This window comes from Cebidichthys violaceus, unplaced genomic scaffold, assembly GCF_023349555.1.
Source record: "Cebidichthys violaceus isolate CVI_PGR_0920_01 unplaced genomic scaffold, fCebVio1.0.p SCAF_23, whole genome shotgun sequence".
NCBI lineage: Eukaryota > Metazoa > Chordata > Actinopteri > Perciformes > Stichaeidae > Cebidichthys > Cebidichthys violaceus.
Window position 1 is genome coordinate 418,889 of NW_027176406.1, and position 22,954 is coordinate 441,842.

General features: G+C 46.1%; 4 protein-coding genes across 7 annotated transcripts; 1 reads left to right on the forward strand and 3 right to left on the reverse strand.

Annotated features, from left to right (window-relative positions):
* Positions 1 to 4: 4 nt before the first annotated feature.
* On the reverse strand, positions 5 to 8,467 carry foxred2 (FAD-dependent oxidoreductase domain containing 2). Of its 4 annotated transcripts, none has more exons than XM_068719144.1 (11): positions 8,421 to 8,467; positions 6,896 to 7,064; positions 4,963 to 5,180; positions 4,564 to 4,869; positions 4,209 to 4,460; positions 3,130 to 3,447; positions 2,811 to 2,977; positions 2,196 to 2,361; positions 1,580 to 1,806; positions 1,281 to 1,451; positions 5 to 1,184 (listed from the first exon to the last, which is right to left on the reverse strand). In XM_068719144.1, the coding sequence occupies exons 2-11, from the start codon at positions 6,896 to 6,898 to the stop codon at positions 952 to 954; spliced, it is 2,061 nt and encodes a 686-aa protein (XP_068575245.1). In that variant the 5' UTR covers positions 6,899 to 7,064; positions 8,421 to 8,467; the 3' UTR covers positions 5 to 951. The 4 variants fall into 4 exon arrangements, with proteins under 4 accessions (XP_068575245.1, XP_068575247.1, XP_068575246.1 ...); XM_068719146.1 differs by lacking the exons at positions 6,896 to 7,064; positions 8,421 to 8,467 and adding exons at positions 5,315 to 5,373; positions 5,953 to 6,082; XM_068719145.1 differs by lacking the exons at positions 6,896 to 7,064; positions 8,421 to 8,467 and adding an exon at positions 5,953 to 6,082.
* On the forward strand, positions 7,972 to 9,615 carry hmox1a (heme oxygenase 1a). The gene is made up of 6 exons (XM_068719168.1): positions 7,972 to 8,061; positions 8,137 to 8,186; positions 8,280 to 8,391; positions 8,494 to 8,709; positions 8,868 to 9,140; positions 9,277 to 9,615. The coding sequence occupies exons 2-6, from the start codon at positions 8,137 to 8,139 to the stop codon at positions 9,430 to 9,432; spliced, it is 807 nt and encodes a 268-aa protein (XP_068575269.1). The 5' UTR covers positions 7,972 to 8,061; the 3' UTR covers positions 9,433 to 9,615.
* Positions 9,616 to 9,673: 58 nt separating this feature from the next.
* On the reverse strand, positions 9,674 to 16,106 carry mcm5 (minichromosome maintenance complex component 5). Its single transcript, XM_068719148.1, has 16 exons — positions 15,777 to 16,106; positions 15,233 to 15,359; positions 14,988 to 15,116; positions 14,712 to 14,884; positions 14,434 to 14,589; positions 14,139 to 14,308; positions 13,847 to 14,018; positions 13,635 to 13,746; positions 13,390 to 13,533; positions 12,627 to 12,692; positions 12,362 to 12,538; positions 12,142 to 12,254; positions 11,909 to 12,037; positions 11,634 to 11,776; positions 11,241 to 11,368; positions 9,674 to 9,963 (listed from the first exon to the last, which is right to left on the reverse strand). Exons 1-16 carry the CDS (start codon positions 15,947 to 15,949, stop codon positions 9,862 to 9,864), a joined length of 2,214 nt encoding a protein of 737 aa, XP_068575249.1. The 5' UTR covers positions 15,950 to 16,106; the 3' UTR covers positions 9,674 to 9,861.
* Positions 16,107 to 17,300: 1,194 nt separating this feature from the next.
* On the reverse strand, positions 17,301 to 22,892 carry gcat (glycine C-acetyltransferase). Its single transcript, XM_068719160.1, has 9 exons — positions 22,586 to 22,892; positions 21,706 to 21,836; positions 21,510 to 21,611; positions 21,280 to 21,426; positions 20,263 to 20,417; positions 19,819 to 19,901; positions 18,716 to 18,887; positions 18,300 to 18,421; positions 17,301 to 17,639 (listed from the first exon to the last, which is right to left on the reverse strand). The coding sequence occupies exons 1-9, from the start codon at positions 22,803 to 22,805 to the stop codon at positions 17,488 to 17,490; spliced, it is 1,284 nt and encodes a 427-aa protein (XP_068575261.1). The 5' UTR covers positions 22,806 to 22,892; the 3' UTR covers positions 17,301 to 17,487.
* Positions 22,893 to 22,954: the final 62 nt, after the last annotated feature.

The window sequence follows — 22,954 nt, forward strand, 5'->3', positions numbered from 1 at the left end:
GAAACATATTTGCGATCACTCTTTAATATACATTTCATCAGGTAAAATCATAAAAAAAAAAGTACAATGCATAAAAACACCCACCCTCCACTTATATACCTTCTTATGAACTAGATTAAAATGATTAAAATAGATTAAAAATGGCATACTACAATGTATGTAGATATTTTGTTAGGAATCACAATAAGGAAACATTCAAGGGAGAAGGTGCCTTTCCAGTGATAAGCAGTTTCCAACCTGAGGGTTGGGTCCCCAATTAGTCACATGATGATGAAGTAGGAGGGGCCGTGAGATCAATGCCAAATAAGGAAATACTCAAAGTTACACTTTTTGAGGTTTTCCTCCAATCTTTGCTGTATTCTTATGCATTACATACAAATGGCACTTCTTTGAACCCTTAAACATGATCAAAATAAACAGAAGGACATCAACTCTTTGGTTAAATTTGTCAAGTCACATTTACAACGGACAAGGGTTTGTAAATTGCCTTATTTAAAGTGGTCGCAAGCCCAAAACGTTGGGAACCACTGATCTGTACGATGGTATCCTGTTAAGATATTTGGTCTTGTGGAGGGAAATGTTTTGGGTGCTAGAGGTAGCAAGTCTGACGGACTCAAACAGCATCTTAGGCATAGCTTTAAAGGTAGGCTTAATAATCTTCTTCTGTGGCTGTCGGAGGCCCGTAATAATCCCGTCCAATCGTTTCTTTTGGCTCGAATGTAAGAGGTAAGCCTCCAGGTATGGGCTCTCAGTGTTGACAACGTGGCGAGTTACTTGCTAGATTTAGGAACTTTTAGAGCGCTGCTTGCTACTTTCATTGGACAAGATTTGGCTGAATTTGTTTTGGTTGGTTTTTATTATTATTTATTTATTTTTAAATCTAACGTACTCGCTACTTTCTAGTTTCTCAAGATTACCCAACCTTGCCTTCAACACGTTCGGGCAAAACAATCAGAAGTCAAGTTTCAGTCCTGAAGAAATGGAGGCTCCAGCTCGTGCCAGGTAGTTCGTGAATGCGGGATCCGCCCCCGACGTGCCGGCATCTCGCTCAGCAGGCATCGGTCCAGCGTCATGATCGCGTTGCCACGGCTGACTGTTGGCAGCGACACCCTGCCGCTTCAAGTACCCGTGCTGACAAAACAGCGGCGGCTTGCGGTGGGTGAGGGCCGAGCGGAAGCATGATTCTGAGAGACATGAGAAAACACAAGGGAAGAGTCCAACTACTAATGATAAAATAAATACATAACACATAATTAATAGAGAAAGCAGTGTGTAATTACCGGCATAGAAGGCCCTGAGGTCAGTCTGGACACAGTGCTCCAAGAAGCGCCGCAGTGGCTGGATATGAGATATGGGAGTCCCCCATTCTGTGAGGAAGTCCTCAACCACGTGATGAATGGCCTTGGGCCTTGGTAAAGGCCAGCCCGAAGGACGGAGCTTCATTTCTTCCTCTGGGGGAAAAAAAACAAAAAACAAAAACGTACATAAACCTTTATTCAGAGCTCATTCCCTGTCAAAACTGCAGTAATTCTACTCCAAAAAAGTACACTTTTAACAGCACAGCATTTCTCCTCCTCACCAGTGGGAAGTTGGTCGTAGTAGTATAAAACAGGGTGCAGAAAGTTGGATTTCCAAGCTCTGGTCCATTCTGTGTAGGCCCTGCCCTGCCCCAAATAGTCTACTTTTCTCTTCCCGTACTGCATGACCAGAACTATCAGCCCGTGGTTGGAGACCTCGTGGCCCGAGAGAGAGGAGAACTGAGGCAGGGCCTGGAGTGTAAACTCTTCCACGTATTCACAGTGAGAGCTTAGAGTGAGGGAGAGAAGACAGCAAGCACCATAACAGAGCATGAAACATTTGATTTTATGCTTGTGGAGAGCAGCACTTTATGTAATGAGTATAAACAGGGAGTGCTGCTTATAAATGAATAATATCTATCCATCTATATGAATAGATAACCTGTTATTGCAATTTAAACATCTGTTCATTCTGGCATCACCTGGATTGACAGTCACTGCTTGTTAGGATTACATATTACTTATTAAGAAAAAGTAGGTCAAAATATATCTGTAGAAAATAAAACGCTGATACCAAGTACTGATGTTGTAAAGCAGACGCTTTGTGTCACGTCTCCTCACTGAGGATTTTGCTCGCTCTGTCTCGCTACTGGTGGAATCAAAATAAGACACGCTTACCCCCGAAGCAGGATAACGTCCCCGAGCACCTCAAACATTTGGTACGGCCCAGAGGCCTCGTTGATCCGCTTCAGAATCCACGACTGCAGATGCGCCGTCGACAGTTTCGTCGATTGCCACGGGTTGCTGTGGTAACGCTGTTCAAGCACGCGGTGTACAGATCGCACTGTGGCAAAAAAAAAATTTTAAAAATCATACAGTGTGTTAAAATATCACCAGAATTACATGTACAATTGTTTATTTATTTTTTTTATTTTTTTTTATTTTTAAAAGGCCACTTTATTTATAATAAGCTATAATTCCAAAGATTGGTTCTCTTTGGCGGCAAATCCAAACAGTGTTGGGAAGTCCTGGGAATGTCGAAAAAAGACACTCAGTTCATAATACTTGAGATGCAATGCACAATCGCCATTGTGCTACCTAATTCTGCAATAGTGACCCAACTGACATTTATTCCAACGAAAATCTTTGTGAGTTTTATTTGCTTTAAATGCATAATTGCCCAATTTGCCTGCACGCAGTTGAGTGTTCCTGGTCCACGTTTGAGGGGCCGTGGCAGAAAGGACGCCCGTGAACGAAATGAAGCGCCGTTGGCCCTAAATGTCACTTTGTCACCTGTGTAACGGAAACCGTGGACGAAGCCGCCGGCGGACGAGCGGTAGTCTCTGGAGTGAGCGGCGGTCCCCAGCACGAACAGGCCGGGGGTGTTCTCCCCTTCATACCAGGCCGTCAGCCTCGGCAACCGCCCTTTAGCGTTGTCGCTGTTCATTGGGCGGGCAGAGCTGGGGAGGTGGAACATTCCATAAATAAAACAGCTTCATCACACATGGTAATAATGATACAAGGGAGGGGCATTCGCTGACAAGGCAGCGCATTACTTAACGCACAGATTTTGACACAATACAGTAATCCTACCGCGTTACACAGGCTATACCTGTCAAATATGCTGAAGTTGAATCGGAATCCAAGGCACGATATCACCCGGTCGTAAGGCTTTCGCATAGAGAAGTTGTCGATGTGATACCCCGGGGTTTCTTCTCCCGTCACATCAGAGGCGTTCTTCTCTTCCTGGTGTTGCAGGTACTTCTTTAAAGTCACGTAGAACTGTCCCTTCTTCTCTTTCCTCTTAGCGCCTGATCTCCTCCTGCCTTGCTCCTTCAGTTGAGTGATGGCTATTTTATCCAGGGGTATCTCCGCCAACCCGTCCAGGGACTTCAGCTGATAGGTGTCTAGAAGCTCGTTATTCAAAGCTCTGGGGGGGGAGAAAAAAATAGGTCACTTCACATTAAAAGTGTAAAATTAGATACGGTATGTGAGCGGTAAGGGCTCACTACCTCTGTCAATTCTTTCACGGTTGTTTTGAACATTTTTGACCGGTTTGCGCCGTAACTGTGTCCCATGGTGAGAGACAAATTCTGACAAAACATCTTAAATATTAAGATAGAATGAGAGGGATCTATCTTCATTGTTAGACATTTATTTTTACATAGTGTTATTTATTTAATATGAAACCGTGAATAATACTATGAATTACTTTTTCAATATTTGAGTCAAACTTTGCTGTCATCCACTAATGCAATTCTCAACAGTTTAATTTTGATACTTTGAGATAAAAACTAATTATTGATTCTTTTACGTGTGTCACTCTCAAGGACAGCACTGGTGGCGTACTACTAGTAATGGTGGTTAAATATCGCACTTTATGTGTCACTTATAGCAGTAACACTTTTTATATACTTTCTGTTATTATTGCATTTAAAAACACTGTAAATGGTCAAAAAAATGATAAAATAGACTTAAACCAATCTTATTTAAAAATGCTTCTTAAAAAGACCCTTTCCTCGTGTGCGACATCTTTGTCCTTTCACACCGGTCATTAGCAGTCAGCAAGAGATATTTTGCTGAATTTTCCATAATTATGCAGTTTAACATTCAGTTTTTAATTTAGAAAAACACAATTTAGCGGAGTGACACCAACAGGACAACAGAAATGACCAAATCGTTGGCGCTTACCTGAGATCCCCGACGTAGTGCGTTTGCCAGGCCAGTCGAACAGGGTTGGAACTGAGCATGTGCACCAATTTTGCTCTTCCCGAGATGTTCTGGGCGGTTTCAAAAGCCGAGTTCCCCTTGCCCAGAATCAGTACGGCCTGGTCCTTGTAGTCCTCGGGATCAGTGGAGATGGACTCGTAGCCCTCGACCAGGTCGGAACCGACAAACTCAACCCTCTGAGGAACCCACAGACCTGAGGCGACCAGGAGGACTCTGGGGGGGGACAGAGGACAGAGGTACAACACGAACACGATGTACTTCACAATCCGAGACAAAAGTTCAACTGTCCTCTCAGGTTCAGTGTGGCACAAACTACCTGCACTTGTAGTCCGATGCATGTTGGTCGGTCAGGATGTAGCTTCTGCCCTCGGGGGACCGCGCTGCCCTGATCCTCCCGACGTCCACGCCGTACCGGACCCTCAGCCCGAGCTCCTTCTCAAACATGGACAGGTAGACCGGGAAGGTGTCGGCTGGCGGGAAGAACTCCCTGCTCACCCTCTTCAACAGGAGGTCCGGTCTATCGCTCAGCAGCGAGTTCCAGTCGTGGCGCATGTTGAACTCTCGGTTCTGGCTCCCCGTGTAGATCTTGTTGATGCTGATGAGCTTCCTGTGCCGGGGATACCTTGAAAACAGAGCAGAGGAAGACCCCGTGTCAAAAGGTGACTCAGGAGGGCAGACGGGTGCCGTACGCCATGCCTTCACAAAGCTGCCTTACTTGTTAAAGAAGCTGCCCGGCCCCGAGTTCCTCTCCAAGATGACGTAGTCTCTTTTAGCTTTGGAGAGGAAATATCCCATCTGCAGTCCCGAGGGCCCGGCACCGAGCACACAGTAGTCATAGCGACGGGGGCCGTTGCGGTGGCGGTCATCAGGGGAGCACCGGACGCAGCCAATCAGGATGAGGAGGATCAGACGAGGAAGGTTTGAATCCATAACCTGTTGGGACGTGAGGCAACGTGATAAAGGTGTGAGTCATGATAGATCAGCATAAATAGATCAGAAAATGAAATCTATTAAGACTATTGTTGTAGCATAAAAGGGTTTTGTTTGGGTAGGGGGGGTTCCTGTACCGATGTGAGGGTCCCGGGACAGATTGTAAAACCCTCTGAGGCAAATTTGTGATTGTGGGCTGTACAAAATAAAATGTATTTGTATAAAATGGATCTAGCTTTTAACATCCTGCTGCTAATATGATTTGCTAACCCTACACAAAAAATGATCCCATTTGGACGCATCTGGTAGTTCCTTATGTAAGCAATAATTCAGGCGAAATCAACCGTAAAATATTAGTGTTTTTTCAAAGAAAGTCGTTTGTAAATTGTCTTAAACATCATTTTACTACTTATATTTCACTCCTAGCCTACATGCACATGTGGGCTATGGATCAGGGACCCGTTAAAACTGGTCTGCAGCGATGTGCATGGGTCCGGCTCTACGGGGATACCTGGAGGAACTACGACTAGCTACACCGGAACAGAAAGGCTACGGACACTTCAGCGCTAACTTAGTACGGCGTCAAAAACTAGACGGGTAGCCTAACAGGTAACGCAGCGACTCGGAACAGGTCACGCGGTGACTCCACGAACTCTCCGGCCGACGTTGTGTCACCGTCCCGAGGATGCGGCGGGACGCCTCCGTCCGCTCGAACCAGATGTGAGGTCGGCTAACGTGATCCCGCACGAGCGCGTTAACGTAAACTCCACGTTACCTTTTTTTCTATTTCAGTCGATCCCTCGCGCGCACCATCGGTGGTTTAGCATCTATCATACCTGTGGAGACGGCTACATGTTTGCTAGTTTGCATCGTACGGCGCGCGGTGCGTGCGTGCGCGTGTGCGTGCGTGCACCCCTCTGAAATTCCAGCAGCCTACAACCCGCTTCCCCACCTTGGACAACAAAAAGCCCAATGGAGGGCTGCTTGCATAAGGGGCGTGTTTAGAGAATACCATAGAATAGAGCGGAGTAGAATATGTCCCATATTTCACGTAAACTTAGAAGTCTCTCCTAAGAAGTGGAAATAAAATGCCCCTCTTTTAATAATAAGTGGTATCCGCCTGTTTTTTTTCCCCCACCCAAAAATAAATAAATCCATAAACTTGCTACATATTCTATTCAAATTCTTGAAACTCCATGTGCTCGTCGACATTAAAAGAGCCTTTGAAGGTTAAACATCTAAATAACCTGAATAAAGTAACATGTTTAAATGAGTCCTGGCCCTGGACCGTTACGTCACTCTGAAGACCAAACAATTGTGAGGCACTTTGGCTGAAAGTGGAGCTAAAAGTAAAGCTCCTTTATTACTGTAATGTTTTTATGGACCCAATAATCTTCATTTTGTAACATTTATTTCTCCATCTTTGATGAAAATAAGTCAAGGATATAAAAGTTAACATACAACTCTGACACTTCCCCCAATTTGCCCAACAGGCCTTCTGCATGGTGGCCATGCCATATGTTTTACCATTAGGCTAATATCACAGGTTGCACTATCTATTTTCATGTTTTACTTGCAGTTCAAACAAATCCATCTGCATTTTAGATTAGATGGATTCATCTTTTTTCATTATATAATTTACACCGCTTTTCATGAAGGATTTAAACTATATTTGTGGTAAATCAATCCTTTCTTGTTGCTAAAGACCTTTTACCCACCATCAGGTATGCCGTTGGGTGAGCCTCGAGAAAAGTGCCTGGATCTGGAAGGTCCAACTGCTTCTGGGATCCTGAGAGTTTTGCAGCAGATGAGTGACTCTCAACACATCAGCTAGGCCATCGAGTGATGTCCTCCCACAGCATAAGCCCGTCCTCCTCGGGGATGTTTCTAAGGACAAACCACCAAAGGTCAGGTTAGTTTTAATATGTATACTTCGTTTGATCATTTTCTATTGACAATGTATGACAATTCTTCTGCAAATAATGGACTCTACTCACATGGTTTGTCCCTGTGCATTAGTATTCTAGTGGTTTAAGTATTCAGATCCTTTATGTAAGTAAAAGTGGAAACACTGTAGTCTAAAAAACAAAAATACCCCTTTAACATTTAAAAGCCCTATAATGTGCACTGTTGTTTTATTTTTTTATCTAAAGCTATCTCCCAATGAGTACAGTGGATGTCCATTACATTTATTTAAAACTTATTTTATTTATTATTATTTATTTAAAAAAATTTGAGTGTGCACCCGTAATACATTCGTTAATCTCCTCATGTGGGTTTTGTTTGCATTTGTATACAATGAGAGCTATTTTTGTTTGCATTGAATTGAAGTGATTTGTGAATCCTTCTCAGTGCATTCATTATAATTGAGACCGGTCTGACCCCTCACCATTTCTGCCATGAATAAATTGGGGGATAGAAATTGACCAGGATGGTGTCAGCGTACCGTGGGCGACCAGTGACCGGCTTGTAAAACAGCAGTTCAGATGAGTAGAAAACCTCTTAGCCTCTGTAGACGTGGGATTTCTAACAAAGGAATGAGATTTAACTGGACCTTATACCTAAAAAAAGGTTAAAACCTTCTGATATTCGTTATATACATACAGGTCCAAACATGACACATGACTTCTGCTTCACAGGGAGCAACTCTCACGATTTCTGCCACATCATGTGATCACATTTCCCCACAACATTCACACGTCTGCTTTGTCATGCTTCAGCCTCAGCAGAGTGTGACGTACGGTGAGTCAGCAGTCCCACTTCCCATTTATCTCGGCACATCACGGCTGTATAAGAGAGCCGCGAGGACACGGTGGACATTTAACTCGGCGGAGCGGACAAGAGGACCAACCAGCCTAAAAGAGAAGACCTCAGTTTTTGACAGGTGTGTTACATACATTGTTATTTATATTAAATATGTTTAATTGAACTAATTAAACCAAATCATTCGTCTCCATAGATGGAGACCATGAAGAGTGCTAGGAAGACTGAAACAGGGGACATTGGCAGGTACGACAGTTTATTCTAAAGATAATTTAAAAACACAGAACTGTATGATTTGAAAGTAAAATAAAGGGTTTTTTTTTTGCATTCTGCCATCAGTGATCTATCAGAGCAGGTCAAAGCAGTCACTAAGGACAGCCATGTCAGAGCCGAAAACACACAGCTGATGCTGAGTTACCAGAAGGGTCACATCACCCTGGCTCAGTACAAGGTAAGCGCCTCACAATGAACACATCACACCTTTTTCTTTTGTTCCGTTCCGTTTACATTGTTCTGAAAGGCGGCTCTTCTTCTTCTTCTTCTTCGTGGTCAGGTCCTGTTGTGTTCCCTCTATGAGATCTACAAAGCGCTCGAGGAGGAGCTGGACAGAAATTCTTCCCATCCAGCCGTCGCGCCGATATACTTCCCTCAGGAACTGGCCCGCCTGGAAACGCTGGAGAAGGATCTGGAGCACTTCTTCGGCTCCGGCTGGAGGAAGAGGGTGGTCGTTCCCGCGGCCACACACAGATACGAACAGAGACTACGACGGGTGAGCGGAGAGGAAGGCGCCGAGTTAGCGTTCAGCACAGGCCCGCTGTGACACCACCTTATTTTTCTTTTGATGCTTTTAAAGGTTTTATGTGAAGCACTTTGAATTTGCTTGTTGAAATTTGCTATACAAATTAACTTCCCTTATTTTTCTAACAGATTGGCAAAGAGAGGCCCGAGCTGCTGGTGGCCCACGCCTACACGCGTTACCTCGGCGACCTCTCGGGAGGTCAAGTGCTGGGGAAGATTACCCAGAAATCTCTGGGGCTGAGCAGCAAAGAGGGGCTGTCGTTCTTCTCCTTCCCCGGCGTGACCAGCCCCAACCGCTTCAAGCAGCTGTACAGGAGCCGGATGAACGGCATCGAGCTGACGGAGGAGGAGAGGGCGGCGGTGCTGGAGGAGGCCGTCGCCGCCTTCGAGCTCAACATCCAGGTGAGCGAAAGAGGGAACCTAAGAGCAGATGTACCGTATGCACCGACTACCAAGAATTGTTTCAAAAGTCAAAGCAGAAACTTGCAAATAGAGAACTGAATCTGTCAACATGGTTTTTTTATGCCTTTCCCTTCAGGTTTTTGATGACTTGCAGAAAATGTTGAGCGTCACAACAGAAACGGTGGACCAATCAGCGGGCAGCGTCGCCAAAACTGCCACGTTCCCAGCTCTACCCATCGTGGGATTATGTGTGGCTCTCACCACTATTGGACTGGGAATCTACTCCTTGTAGATTTCACCAGCACTTTTTATATATGCACACGCAGCACTTTACTAATCAATTAATGCAAAACAAACAAACAAAAGAAACAAGACCAAACATTGTGTTTCTTTAAAAGTCTCAAATCACAGCTGAAACAGTGATTCTCAACTTGTCATTCGTATGAATTCATTAAAACGATCCCACACTGTGAAACTGTCTTATAATTTATGTTGAATAAAAAAAAAAATGGATCAGTTTGAAACAAGTCCTCTTATGATTTCAAATACTTTAATTCTTTACACATCATGCAGAAACGTTTTCCATTCTGGTGCATGTAATCACACAGTTGCAGCCGCGAAATCGACCCTCAGACTGAATATTCTAAGATGTCCGTTTGGAAACTGAGTCGCATGAATATGCAGACCCAAAACTATTTACATCAGCAGCGATACGTTCGCTCTACTTGACTCTGTAGAGCACTTTCCTCTGCATGCGGTGCTGCAGCTCGCCTCTCCTCAGCATCAGCTGGAGGACTTTGTAGATGGCGTGTTCTGGATACTTCTGTTGAGAGGAATACAGAGAAGCAAACAGGAGAGATGAGTCCTCGATCGACCTTTAAAAAAAGGGAGATTAAGTCCAGATTTTTTGTTAAAGAGCAACTTGCAGGTTGGATATTTAAATACAAGTTATAGTTAACCTGAAAACTAACAGCTGTGGTCATACTACTGAAGTCACTGAGTGTAGATCTTTGTGAAAATCTAGTCACGTCATTTTCCTAATCATTGATTCACTGTTAACATATTTACAGTGCTTTGCAATAGTGTTCCTCTCTCTTGGCATTTTCCCTACTTTGTTGCATCACAACCTGGAATTCAAATGTTTTTACATAAAGTTGGATTTTATGTAATGGACCTACCTAACACTGGGGCAGGCATCGATCGAGAGCTCGGCCGACAGAACTGTTTTCCGTCTCTCTGGGTAACTGTACTCTAGTCGAGGCTCGTTTCTTGGCTACCTTGTGTTTACACGACGCTCTGTTAAACATTGTGTGCACAATTATTAGGCACGTTGTATGAGGATTCATTTATTATTGAACAACTACAGCGCTCTCGGTCAATCCAAACTGTTAATAAACCTCAAGCCTGAATATTTAAGAAAGTAGAAGTGAGGTTTTGGCTTTCTAAGGACAATGTCTATGTGTGCACAATTATTATGCAACTAAATTAAAAAAAAACAAAAATGTTCCCATCTCACTTGTTTATTTTCATCTGTTAAAATGAGAATAATAAAACAACTCAAAATTTACAAATAAACATTTACATTTTATTTTTTTAAATCAGTGATCAATATAGCCACCCTTCTTTTCAATAGCAGTAATAAGCCTTTCCATTCATGGGTTCTATCAGTTTCTTGATCGGTTAACGATCAACTTTTTGTGCAGCAGTAACCACGGTTCAGAGAGGTGCACCGTTTTCCTTCACCGTAAAATCTCCCGTTTAAGAAAAGCCCACAAGTTCTCAACAGGGTTTAGGTCAGGTGAAGAAGGAGGCCATGTCATTATTACTTCATCTTTAAAGGCCTTTACTGACCAGAAAAAGGTCCAACTAGCTCATCTTCAATAATACCGGCTGGTTGGACCTATTCGGGTTGAGGATGGACTCAAAATCAACTCCCAAACCTACTGCCAGTTCTCAGAAGACACTTTCTTCAAGCAGCGCTACAGGAAAAAGTCTGCATCTTTCAAGAAGACCATGTTTGTTATGCAGACAATGCTCCATCGCATGCATCAAAGTACTCCACTGTGCCATTCTCCACCATCACGATGCAGTGAGACTGACCTGTTTGGTGAAGTCCTGGACGATGCTGTGCTCGGACACCTGGGAGCCGATCGCAAAGCGTCTCTTCATCTGCTTCTCGACTCGCGAGATCATTTCCTGGTCCTCCTGAGACGTGAAGCCCTCCACTCCTAGTGACAAGAGGTGGTCGAGGAGATGTTGAAAATGATTGCCATGCGTTCGGTCAAAGGACATGCTTTACCGAGTCTCGCGTCATGCACTCCCACAGCCCCGCCGGATGAGCTCAAGAGCCCTTTTAGGAACACCACCAGCACTCATTCATGTAGTTTCTCTGTACAGTGGAAAAAGTTTGACGGCTCCAGTGAAAGCTACCACCCACCCACCCACCCACACACCCACCCACCCACCCACCCACACACACACACCCACACACACCTGAAAGGCTGCCAGACAGTGCAGCGTCCAGTGTGGAGACCTGGAAGAGTCGGAGGGCCTCGTCCACCTCCTCCTCTCCGGCCACAGCCTGCAGCTTCATCTTGGCCAGCGACTCTGCGATGCGCACAACAGCCTCCAGCTGCCTGAGGAGGCAGGAAACAGAAATGTTTGCTTAAAGAGCCCTCGTGTAATCAAAGGAGGGAGTAAAAGTCGGGCTACACGCTCGTCTCCGATGTGTCAAAAGCAGAAGACACCATCTTAAAAGGAAAAAGTACCTGACGGTGATGGGGATGGAGGGCCTTTTGTCAGACTCCCGTTCGTGCTCCCTCGCTCCGCTCCTCATCACCACGTATCTGTTCTTCAGCTTCTCCGCCGCCGCGGGAGAGAGCCGAGGGCCACATTTACTGCAAGCAAACAGTCGGAACCACTTGTGTTAAGGACCCTTTAAAAAAAAAAAAAAAAAAGTCTTTAAAAAAGCTCTGGCTCGCGTGTCGTCGGAGAGACTCACGTTCTGGCGTAGGCGATGTATTTCTTGAAGGTGGCCAGCGTAATCTCGCCCTCGACGCCCTCCGTCTGCGTCTGGGCGCTCAGGTGGACGTTCATCACGTGACGAGCCAGCGTCTACGGGCGCACGCGCGTCACAAAAAGCGTTACTGTCGCTGCCGGCAAAGGATGTCAAGCGGCGGACGTTCGGAATTAAAAAAAATAAAATAAATGCGCCGCCTCACCATGTCCCGCTGATGGTCGTGTTGGTCTTTGATGATGAAGATCATGTCGAAACGGGACAAGATGGTGGGCATGAAGTCGATGTTGTCCTCGCCCTTGGTGTCGTCCCAGCGGCCGAACACAGAGTTGGCGGCGGCCAGCACGGAGCAGCGAGAGTTCAGGGTGGTGGTGATGCCGGCCTGGTGGGGGAGGAGGGGGTCAAGGTGTTAGGTTACCCCGTTAACCGCTCAGTACATTAAAAAGAGGACACAACAAATGGGTTACTACCTTGGCGATGGAGATGGTCTGCTGCTCCATGGCTTCATGAATGGCCACTCTGTCGTCCTCTCTCATCTGAACAACAAATGTAGTTTCGTCTTTACACCGCGTTCCAAATTATTATGCAAATTGGATTTAAGTGTCATAAACATTACAGTTTTTGTTTTTCAATTAAACTCATGGATGATATTGTGTCTCAGGGCTCTTTAGATCATTGAAATCAATCTCAGACACCTGTGATAAGTAGTTTGCCAGGTGAGCCCAATCAAAGGGAAACTGCTTAAGAAGGATGTTCCACATTATTAAGCAGGCCACAGGTTTCAAGCAATATGGGAAAGAAAAAGGATCTTTCTGCTGCCGAAAAGCGTGAAATAGTGCAATACCTTGGCCAAGGTATGAAAACATTAGATATTTTACGAAAACTTAAGCGTGATCATCATACTGTGAAGAGATTTGTGGCTGATTCAGAGCACAGACGGGTTTGTGCAGATAAAGGCACAATGAGGAAGGTTTCTGCCAAACAAATTCGTCGGATTCGGAGAGCAGCTGCTAAAATGCCATTACAAAGCAGCAAACGGGTATTTGAAGCCGCTGGTGCCTCTGGAGTCCCACGAACCTCAAGGTGTAGGATCCTCCAGAGGTTTGCAGTTGTGCATAAAGCTATTATTCGGCCGCCCCTAAACAATGCTCACAAGCAGCACAATGCTTGGGCCGGAATCATGGGGAGAGAGCTGCCTGCTGCACAAAAAACGCGTTTTTTTCTCTTTTTTACCTTGTCAAACTCGTCGATGCAGACGACCCCACCGTCGGCCAGCACCATGGCCCCTCCCTCCATGATGAACCCTCGGGTGTTGGGATCCCGCAGCACGGAGGCGGTCAGACCCGCGGCGCTGCTGCCTTTCCCTGAGGTGTAGACCTGGCGGCGCACAACGAAGACCCGGGCATCAGCGGGGTGAACTCGCATCGCCGAGCGGAAAACAACGTGCGATGAATCGATACACTGAATAGGATAGCTACCCCGATAGGCGAGCACCTCTCCACGAACTTCAGCAGCTGGGACTTGGCCGTGCCGGGATCTCCCAGCATCAGCAGGTTGATGTCCCCCCTGCGAGTGAGGCCGTCGGGCAGCCTGAAGAGACGGGGAAACGAAAAGCATTACTAAACATGCGGGGGAGTGGGAGGCCTATCCTAAGCTGCACTGAATTTGGAAGGGCGTCCGGTAGCCTCACCTCTTCCTTGAACCCCCAAACAGCAGACAGGTGATGGCCTTTTTCAGATCGTCGCTGCCGTAGATGGAGGGAGCTACGGAGCGTGCCAGAGAGGCGTAGACGTTTGACGAAGCCGACAGCGCTCTCAGTTCCTCCTCCTCCTGCGGGGTGACTGATCCTGTAGCACCTCGCCCTTGAAGGGGGAGGAAAACAAACAAACCCATCAACATCTAACTACCTCCCTCTGGACGCTAGAAACGGATGTATCACACTTAAAACATTTAGGGTTTATTTAGCAGACGGCCATCTCTACCTGCGCCCTCTGTGTCCACCTGGATGCCAACCACTCGCAGGTAGGACGCACGAATGCCCACCCCGGCACTTTTCTCTCTGCCTTTGGCCTTCGCGGCGGCCGTCTTCTTGATGGAGTAGATGCCCACGATGGTCACTCTGTTGCCCGGGACCACGCGGTCACACAGATACCTGTAAGAGGAGGCGGAGGGGAACATCTTGAACCGACAATCCATCACATTTCTGATCATGCGAGGGTGCAGCAGCGGCAGAAAACACCGTCCTGGACGCCATTTGCTCGAGAGCGCGCTCCTCACCGATCACAGTAGAGCTGCAGGTGACGGGGCATCTCTCCGTGAGGCACAGCATCCGGGGACTCCTGCAGGCGGAGAGTCTGGAAGTCGACGCAAACGCAGCGGTCCGGGATGATGAAGTAGGGGTCCACGGGACACTTCACACTTCCGGGATTCTCCCTGAAAAAAAGAGAAAAGGTGAGGGGGGGGGGGGGGGGAGAAAACAGAAATGTCTGCATCTCCAAACGCTGAAATGGTCACACGTCGTTCCTGTTGCCCTCGATCCAGACAGTCTCACTCACTTATTGCACTTGCGCGGCAGAGCATAACCCTGCAGGCCCGGGGGCAGGGCGATGTTGTTGATGATGCCGCGACAGCCGCGACACTGCAGGCACACCTTGGTGGCTTTCGCCCTCACCGCGGTGGCCGAGATGATGATGCCGTGCACCTTCACCAGACGGGACACCTGCTCGGACTACAAGGGGAGAGGGGGAGACGTGATCGGGCGGTCGACGGTGACAGCGAGAATAGGACACACACACACACACACACAAAAAAAAAAGGAGGCGTGTGGGTACCTTGAGGCCGCGGATGGAGGCGTGATGCGCGTCGCTCCTCAGCATGACCTGGATGTCCTGGACCGTCTCCTCCCCCGCGGGCCGGGGACGGGTCACCTCGTCGGCCACCTCCTTCGCCGCTTCCTCCAGCTGTAAAAATAGGCCGACCCGTTAAAAGAGGAGAGCAATGGCAGCAAACGCGAGGTCTACAGATGGGAAGCAAGGTTTTGTTTGGAGCAGATACGGTTCCGTCACTTTAAACTCACCATCGGCAGGTTCTCGGAGGGCACCTTGTACAGACAGTCGGACAGGTCCTCGTCAAAGCTGGCAAGGTCCTCCATCTCCACCTCCACCCAGTACTCCCCCAGGGTGTAGCGCCTCTTCAGGTCATCTCTGATTTAGAAGAAACAAAAAAGGGGGGATTCGAAAAATAAGTAAATCCAAGAACCTTACGCGTGTTAATTGGATGGATTGACAGTCAAACTTTTGCGAGTTGCTAGATGCAACATTTCCCACAATCCCCTGCTTTCACGCTCTACAGTCCAACTTTGTAAAGCAGGCTCTGCAGGACCTTGATGACATCATCGGGGTAATGAGCAGTAGCCCTCGTGATGAACCCATTTCAGACGTTAATTGGTTTTCTGTCCCTTTAATATTGGGGTCTGCTTCATTTAGGTTAATCCAGGCCGTTTACATAGCCTTACTGGTACATGTCATATTTTTATTGTTATTAGAGTAGCTATTAAGATTCATCCGTTTCTCCACCTAAATATCCGTCATACCGTCCCTCTCCTGTCATCGTGAACCCACCTGTATTTATAGGTGAAGCCCGTGCGGTCGGTCCCCACTCGGAACTGCCGGAGGAACTCACGGAACCGTTTCTTGATCTGGATCTTCTTCTGTCCGCCTTCATCCCCCCCGTGTCCCTCTCCACCTCCGAAGCTGTCGCTGTAGTATACTCCCGGGTCGTCAAAGCCAGACATACTGAAACCAGGTCGGTGAACAACACACGAGGCGAACTAAAGCTGGTACCGCGGACTATTTTTTCTTAATTAAAAGAAGAAGAAAAAACAAGATGGATGTAAACTGCCAGAGACGACGCTGCTCAGTTTGCGTGTTCCGCGGGTAAAAACTACTGAAACTCTTTCCTGTCTGTTTTCGCGCGCCTCGCGTCTAGCAACGCCCCTCTGCTGTCCTCTGATTGGATGGAAGCCGTTAACGGCCTGTCGCTATTGGTCGAAGCGGCTTTGCGGAGGAGTGTCTTCAGTGGAAAGGCGGGGTTTGTGAGGACTGGTGGCGCGAAAAAGACAACAGGAGGAGGAGGAGGAAGCATGAGGTGGAGAAATGTGCACAAAGAAGAATGAATACAACATTAAAGCGTGATCACAGTTCAACAAAAACACACATTTGTTTACCACCATTAATAAGTGTAACGCTGCTTCGTAAGGGAGCTATTTTTTAACAGGATTTAGAGTAATCTGTATTAACAAATAGGGATCGTTTCATTAAAATAATATGCACCTTTGTCAGTTCTAGAGGCTTGTTTTTCTTATGTGAATGACAGATGGTGTGATTATAGCTACAGATGATCAGTAAGACATTATACAAAGCTTTCCTGTACGATCAATGTCCAAGATTTCTCAAAATATAATGTAACCCCCCATAAACGTTTTCTTACGCCACCATATGATAATCAACTGGCCCACATTTGAACCAGGTGAGGAGAAGATAATGGAAGAGATAAGGTACTTTAACTGTTTTATTTTAATATAACCTGAATCTTAATATTTTTTCCTATCAAAAAAAGTTAAGACAATTTGTTTTCTGCTTCGCTGGGATGTCCACTCTCAGATTATTTACGCTGGAGGCTCCAAAAACCAAGATCGATTGAAACCTGAGAAATCATAAACTGAGATTTAAGGTGAGCAAAGAGAAACATCTCTCCTTCAGCAGGACGAGAAAACGTTCTCGTCTCAAACTGCTGTTGCATCTATTGAGGAAGAAAGGCCAAGCGAGTTGTGATGCAGCGTATGACCTTTGGGTGCTTTGACATTATTGAAGCCTTGACGGTCCAATTTCCTAAATGTTGGGGATGAACAAAACAACGTATATGCTTCTTATACTCCTAAAATCATTTTCTCACTGGTAACCGTAAACAAAGAGCTCCAACTCTTCTCTGGTTTTAAAGGATGAGTAGAGCATTCCCAAATGTGTTATTATCTTCAGGATTATTAAATCCACCATCTGTTGAACAGATGACAACCCTAAATAAACCCGTCTATTGCTAAGAAATATAAGCATTCGTTTTTCTTAAAATGCAAACACCTGCACACGTCAGGAAAAGTGCTTTATTCAGAGAAGCAAACACAAAAATAACATTAACATCTGTTGACCTATAAATGTAACTAATATTTCCATCAACATCATTCATAGGTCTCGAGTAACAGGCAGCGCAATCCGGCAAGTGCGACGTTGTTCAGTGAGTCACACTGGTTGCTGGATCCTTCTGGATCCTGAGCGTTCAGGAGACGACTCCGTGCTTCCTGCCCGTCTGGATGAAGGCCTCCACACAGTGGTCGATGTCTTCGTCCGTGTGGGCGGCTGAAATCTGAACGCGGATCCTGGCCTTGCCCTTCGGTACGACGGGGAAGGAGAATCCGATCACATAGACTCCTGTGGAGGACAGAGACGCGTTAAAGGAGCCCGAGGCGGTCAAGAGGGTTCTCCAACATCGAGTCCTCAGTCACACTGCATCTACTGTAGCTGGGACTTCATCCATTACTGGTAATCAACAATCAGGACGTAATGTAGAGTACAGCTGAATAAAAAGATTTTAGAATGTATTTGTAAATGAAACAGGTTCGGGGCCGTAGTCATGAAGCATCCAAGAACAAAGAGGTGAAGGAATTCTCAGAAAAATTCTTAGAAATTTCTTTCGATGAATTTCCCCTTTTTACAGTTAAGACAAGATTCTGGTGAAGATAAAAGTTTACAAAGCATCTGAGCCTTTAGGAGACTGTTAGGAGTAGGGAGGAGGGACAAAATCCGAGCCATTTCTTTTCCCTCCGTTAACATCAAATAGATTTTTGTGTTTTTAGGCTAATTTTAAGGTATGGCTTTCAATTCAACCGAGATGTTCATTTCATTAAATTATATTCAATCATTACACCGTGTCTGAAGAGAGAGAATAGTCACTCCTCCTAAAGAGGGGAAAGCGTCTGTCTTGATCTTGTCTTCACTGTAATGGAAAAAATAACGTCATAATTCTCAGGATTTTCTTAGAATTCCGTCCCTGGGAGCAACTCTTTGTTCTAGGAAGCTTGAATGCCTCACCGAGCTTCAGCATGTCGTCGGCCATCAGGGAGGCCAGCCGAGCGTCGCCCAGCATCACGGGACAGATGGGGTGAGCCGAGCCCGAGATGGTGAAGCCAGCCTGCGTCATCTTGTTCCTGAACCTGGATGGACAGCGGAGAAGAAAGAAAATATTGCAGTCACGATTACGGAAGGATAGCAGTGACAACGTGAATGCACCGATCGCGACGCGCTTTCTTTCAAACAGTGAAAAGTTTTTTGAAAAAAACAGGAATATCTCTAATGTGTTTGGGCAACAAAAGGTCACAAAGTCTTGTTTTAATGACCGTGTCATGGCCGTCACTATATCAGATCTTTTTTTTTCCGACACGATTATCGTGGCCGACAACGACATATAAATTTGAACAAATAATACAATACACAAAATGAAAACGCACCTCATGGTTTTGGCCGCCATGCTCTGTGAAATCTCGTTGGAGGCGAGCAGCAGCTCCACAGCCCGGGTGGCACAACCCACCACGGGAGGGGGGAGGGAGTTGGAGAACAGGTACGGCCTCGAGCGCTGCCTCAGCAGGTCGATGAGGGGCTTGGGGCCGACTGTGTAGCCACCTGAGGGACAAACACAAAGACGGAGAACGGGACATTTACATCTGGTGTATTAGCACCGTAACGTGCTTTGTTGCAGGAATAAGCTCGACATTTTGGGGAATTTTTTTTTTGGAAAAGGTGCTTGTTTGTTTTCTGGCGGAGAGTGAGATGTTAATCTCCTGTATGTATGATAAATATAAGGTGACATCCAGGAGGCGTTTAGCTTAGCATAAAGACTCCGGGAAACGGCTAGCCTGGCTCTGTTTGACATTATGCAGCAGACTATTTCTTAAAAATGAGCAGTAACTTCCGGGAGTCTCTGGTGGTTGCTTGGCAACCAGTCCCATAAGCCCCATAAAATCCTAAATTGTTGTTTATACGCTCCGTTTTTGTGGCAAATTAAACGCTAAATATGAGGTGTCAATTAGTGTCGATTAGTGAACTCCAGCTGGTCGGCTGATTTGTTACCTTTAGACGGAGCATGGCTAGCTGTTTCCCCCTGTTTCCAGCCTCTATGCTAAGCTAAGCTAACAGTCTCCTACATGAGTGGTTTCACTATATCTAAACTAGAATTACCGCCTCCAGGTTGCCTGCCTCCTGCAACCAGTCACGTTGCAGTTTTGTCTGTCTGTCATCACTTCATCATTTTTATCCTTTTATTACACATTTGTGTGTCATAATTAGCGTATGAATTTATGAGTTATGGTCTGAATACAGCGTGGCGAGGTCACAGTGACTTTTGACCACCAAATTGTAATCAGTTCATCCTGGAGTCCAGGTGGATGTTTGTGTCTGATGTAATAACATTTCCTCGAGGCGTTCTTGAGAAATCACGTTCACGAGAATGGGACCGGCAGAAAAATGAAGCTCCAATCCTAAACACTTTCTATACTAAAAATGCAGCAATAAACACGCAGCACTCATCAATGTCACAGGTCAGATGAAGACGTACCGGCTGCTCCTCCCAGTGCTTTCCCCAGGGTGGAGTTAACTATGTCAACTCTGTCCATCACTCCCAGGAGCTCGTCCGTTCCTCTGCAAATCACAGGGAGGAGAATCGTTAGTTCATCCCCTTCACAACGACAGCAAGGCATGGAGCTAGACTTGGTTTTCGACAAACTAAATTTCATACCAATGCGGTAAGTTGAAGGTTGTAATCACAAATGTCTACACATGAAGATGGCGTACAGAAAATAGCAAAGCTAACGACCATAATCCTCTCTTTATTTATTATATCTTATCTGCCTCTTATCTACTTTGTCATTATGATTGAAAACACCGTAATCCATAATTAAGACATTTAACATCCATGATACGATGTTCTCATGTGAAATACGGGGTATTATTGCATCAGGTGCTATTTAAAGAGACAGTATATCGATGAGGTCATACTAACCTGCCTCGGGGCCCCAGGAATCCGGTGGCGTGGCATTCGTCAATGAACACCATGGCTCCGTACCGCTCAGCCAGGTCACAGATCTCTGACAACGGAGCCACGTCTCCATCCATAGAGAAGACTCCATCGGTCACCACCAGGCGCATGCGAGACGACTGAGGAGGACAAAACGGAGTCGGCACACAGTCTGACCAATACTGTAACCCTTATCTTATTTTAATGGTTTTATGTGAAGCACTTTGAATTACCTTGTTGTTTGCTCTACAAATAAACTCGCCTTGCCTTATCTGACCCCGTGACCTCAGGAATATGGGTTTAATGTTTATTGCCAGCTCGGTTATTAAAGTAACATTAGCTCCACGAGTTGGCTGAAAAGGCCTGCCTGAGCTGGAGGCAGCTGCAGGTGGATTCTAGAGGAGTTAGGTCACCCTCTGGTGGTGGTTTGCACGCAAAGCCCAGTGAAAGAATGCATGTCCATAGTGACTTTTTGATGAAATATACTGTTCCAGTGCAAAGGACACTTAGCAGTTCCATTCAATAAAAATGAATCTCCATTTTTTTTTTATTGTCATTATATCTGGTTGGCAAGTTTCTATTATGTTTCAGCAATGTACTCTGTTGCAAATCATGATATATAACCATATCTATTTATATATCTAGTTAATAATGCAGTCAATAATTATGACAATTACATCCAATTTTTTTTTTTAAATATTTCCTCACAATAATCGTGAAAGACATAATAATACGATCCCACCCCATTCACATAACTGTTGGCTATGCAATTAAATATCTCTCTCTCTCTCTACATACATGATGTGATGCTAAAGGAGGCTAAAGCTAACACTAAAAAGTCAGTCTAGCAAATAAATAAAGGACACATAAAGAAATAGTCCCTGATAACCGCCGACATGTTTGAATATTTGACGATACCTCTGGACAGGATGGAGAACAGGACCACACTTATTAAGGTCCACACCCACACACACACACACACACACACACACACACACACACCTGAGACTCTTTGAGCCTTTTCTCCAGATCGTCGAGGTCCATGTGTTTGTAGCGCATCCTCTTTGCTCGACACAGTCGGATCCCGTCTATGATGGAGGCATGGTTCAGCTCATCAGACAGCACTGCGTCATCCGGGCCCAGCAGAACCTGCGTGTGTGTGTGTGTGTGAGAGTAATAGGATACTTCACTGATCACAACATAAGGGGTCTTCCTCATAAAGCACAACACACCTCAAACAGTCCGGCGTTTGCATCAAAACAGCTGGCGTAGAGGATGCAGTCCTCCCTCTCATGGAACTCCGCCAGCTTCTGCTCCAGATCTTTGTGTAGGTCCTGTGAACACAGAGCGTGAGATCTAACCGCTTTACAGCCACCTTCATGTTGTTTATGTTCTCTACGTTGTTAATGTGCCGATGAGGCGTCGTACCTGCGTGCCACAGATGAATCTGACAGAGCTCAATCCAGCACCGTGTGTCTTCAGAGCATCAATCCCTGCCTGCACCACCTCCGGGTGACTGGACAGTCCAAGGTAGTTGTTGGCGCAGAAGTTCAATATGCCTGAGAGAGACGGAGAGGGTTTAGACGGAGAGCAGGAAACCTTTTGGTCGAACAGTCCCCCCGTGCAAATTCAGATCAACGACGACCCCAGAGGGCAACTCAAACCCTGCAGTAGAATAAAACCTGTCTGTGTTTGGTTTTGTTTATTTGCACAAAAGGAAAGTGACAACAAAGCCAGCATATCAGAACAAAGAGCGAGAAACAAAATCAAATGCATGGGACTAGTGGCGTTAGCATCCAGATGGATTCAACAAAGTCAGATTCACACATGTGAGGTCCTGGCTTTAAGTCATAAATCAGCTGAGTACATGTTAGGGAGAAATCCTGAAATGTAAACACTGGCAGGACAGAATCAGCTGCTATGGAAGTCAAGTTCACAACGGCTTACCGTTTATGTTACAAACCACTTATCATATCTTTGAAGGCAGAATTGTCCTGAGGTTTTTTTTATAGATCAGCTTGAATCTTGTTTTTGTAGAATTTTTGGACAAGTTTTTTAAAATGTAGTCCCGAGAATCAACTCAAGAGTTGTGAAAGGCATCAGCAAGCTTGTGCGTCCTCCCGTTAACTAGCATGAGTCAACACGAGTCAAGCTCAAGATTACATAGAGGCAGAGCCACAAATGAAAATCAACACTTAGCAGCTATATCTGTGTTTGTACCGCGTGGTGCGTTTGAGGACAACTGGGTCACATTGCCACCGGGTTACATATATATGTACCGTTACTTATGTAAACTACTTCCACTCACTGCTCCGACTGCCGTCCACGTTGATTTGAGGTCCCTGCTTTGACGTGATGATCCTCTCCGCTTTCCACGTCCCCGCGGATCGGATGCCGTCGAGCTCGCCCTGCAGCACCGCTCTGGCTTCGGCGACAGCGGAGTAGCTCCGGTTCAGAGCCGAGGCCGAGGGTCGCAGGGCGACCCGGACCGGTTTCGCAAAACCCCGGGCAACTTTTCCGAGTGACATGACCGTGCGGAACCGTGTGTGTGTGTGTGTGTGTGTGTGAGGTGTCAATCGTGCAGGAAGGCAGAACGGTGGAGAACCAGACGCTAGACGTGTCCGCGTCACGTCACAGAGGTAGGCGTACGTGCGGCGGGCCAATCAGAGGCCAGGGC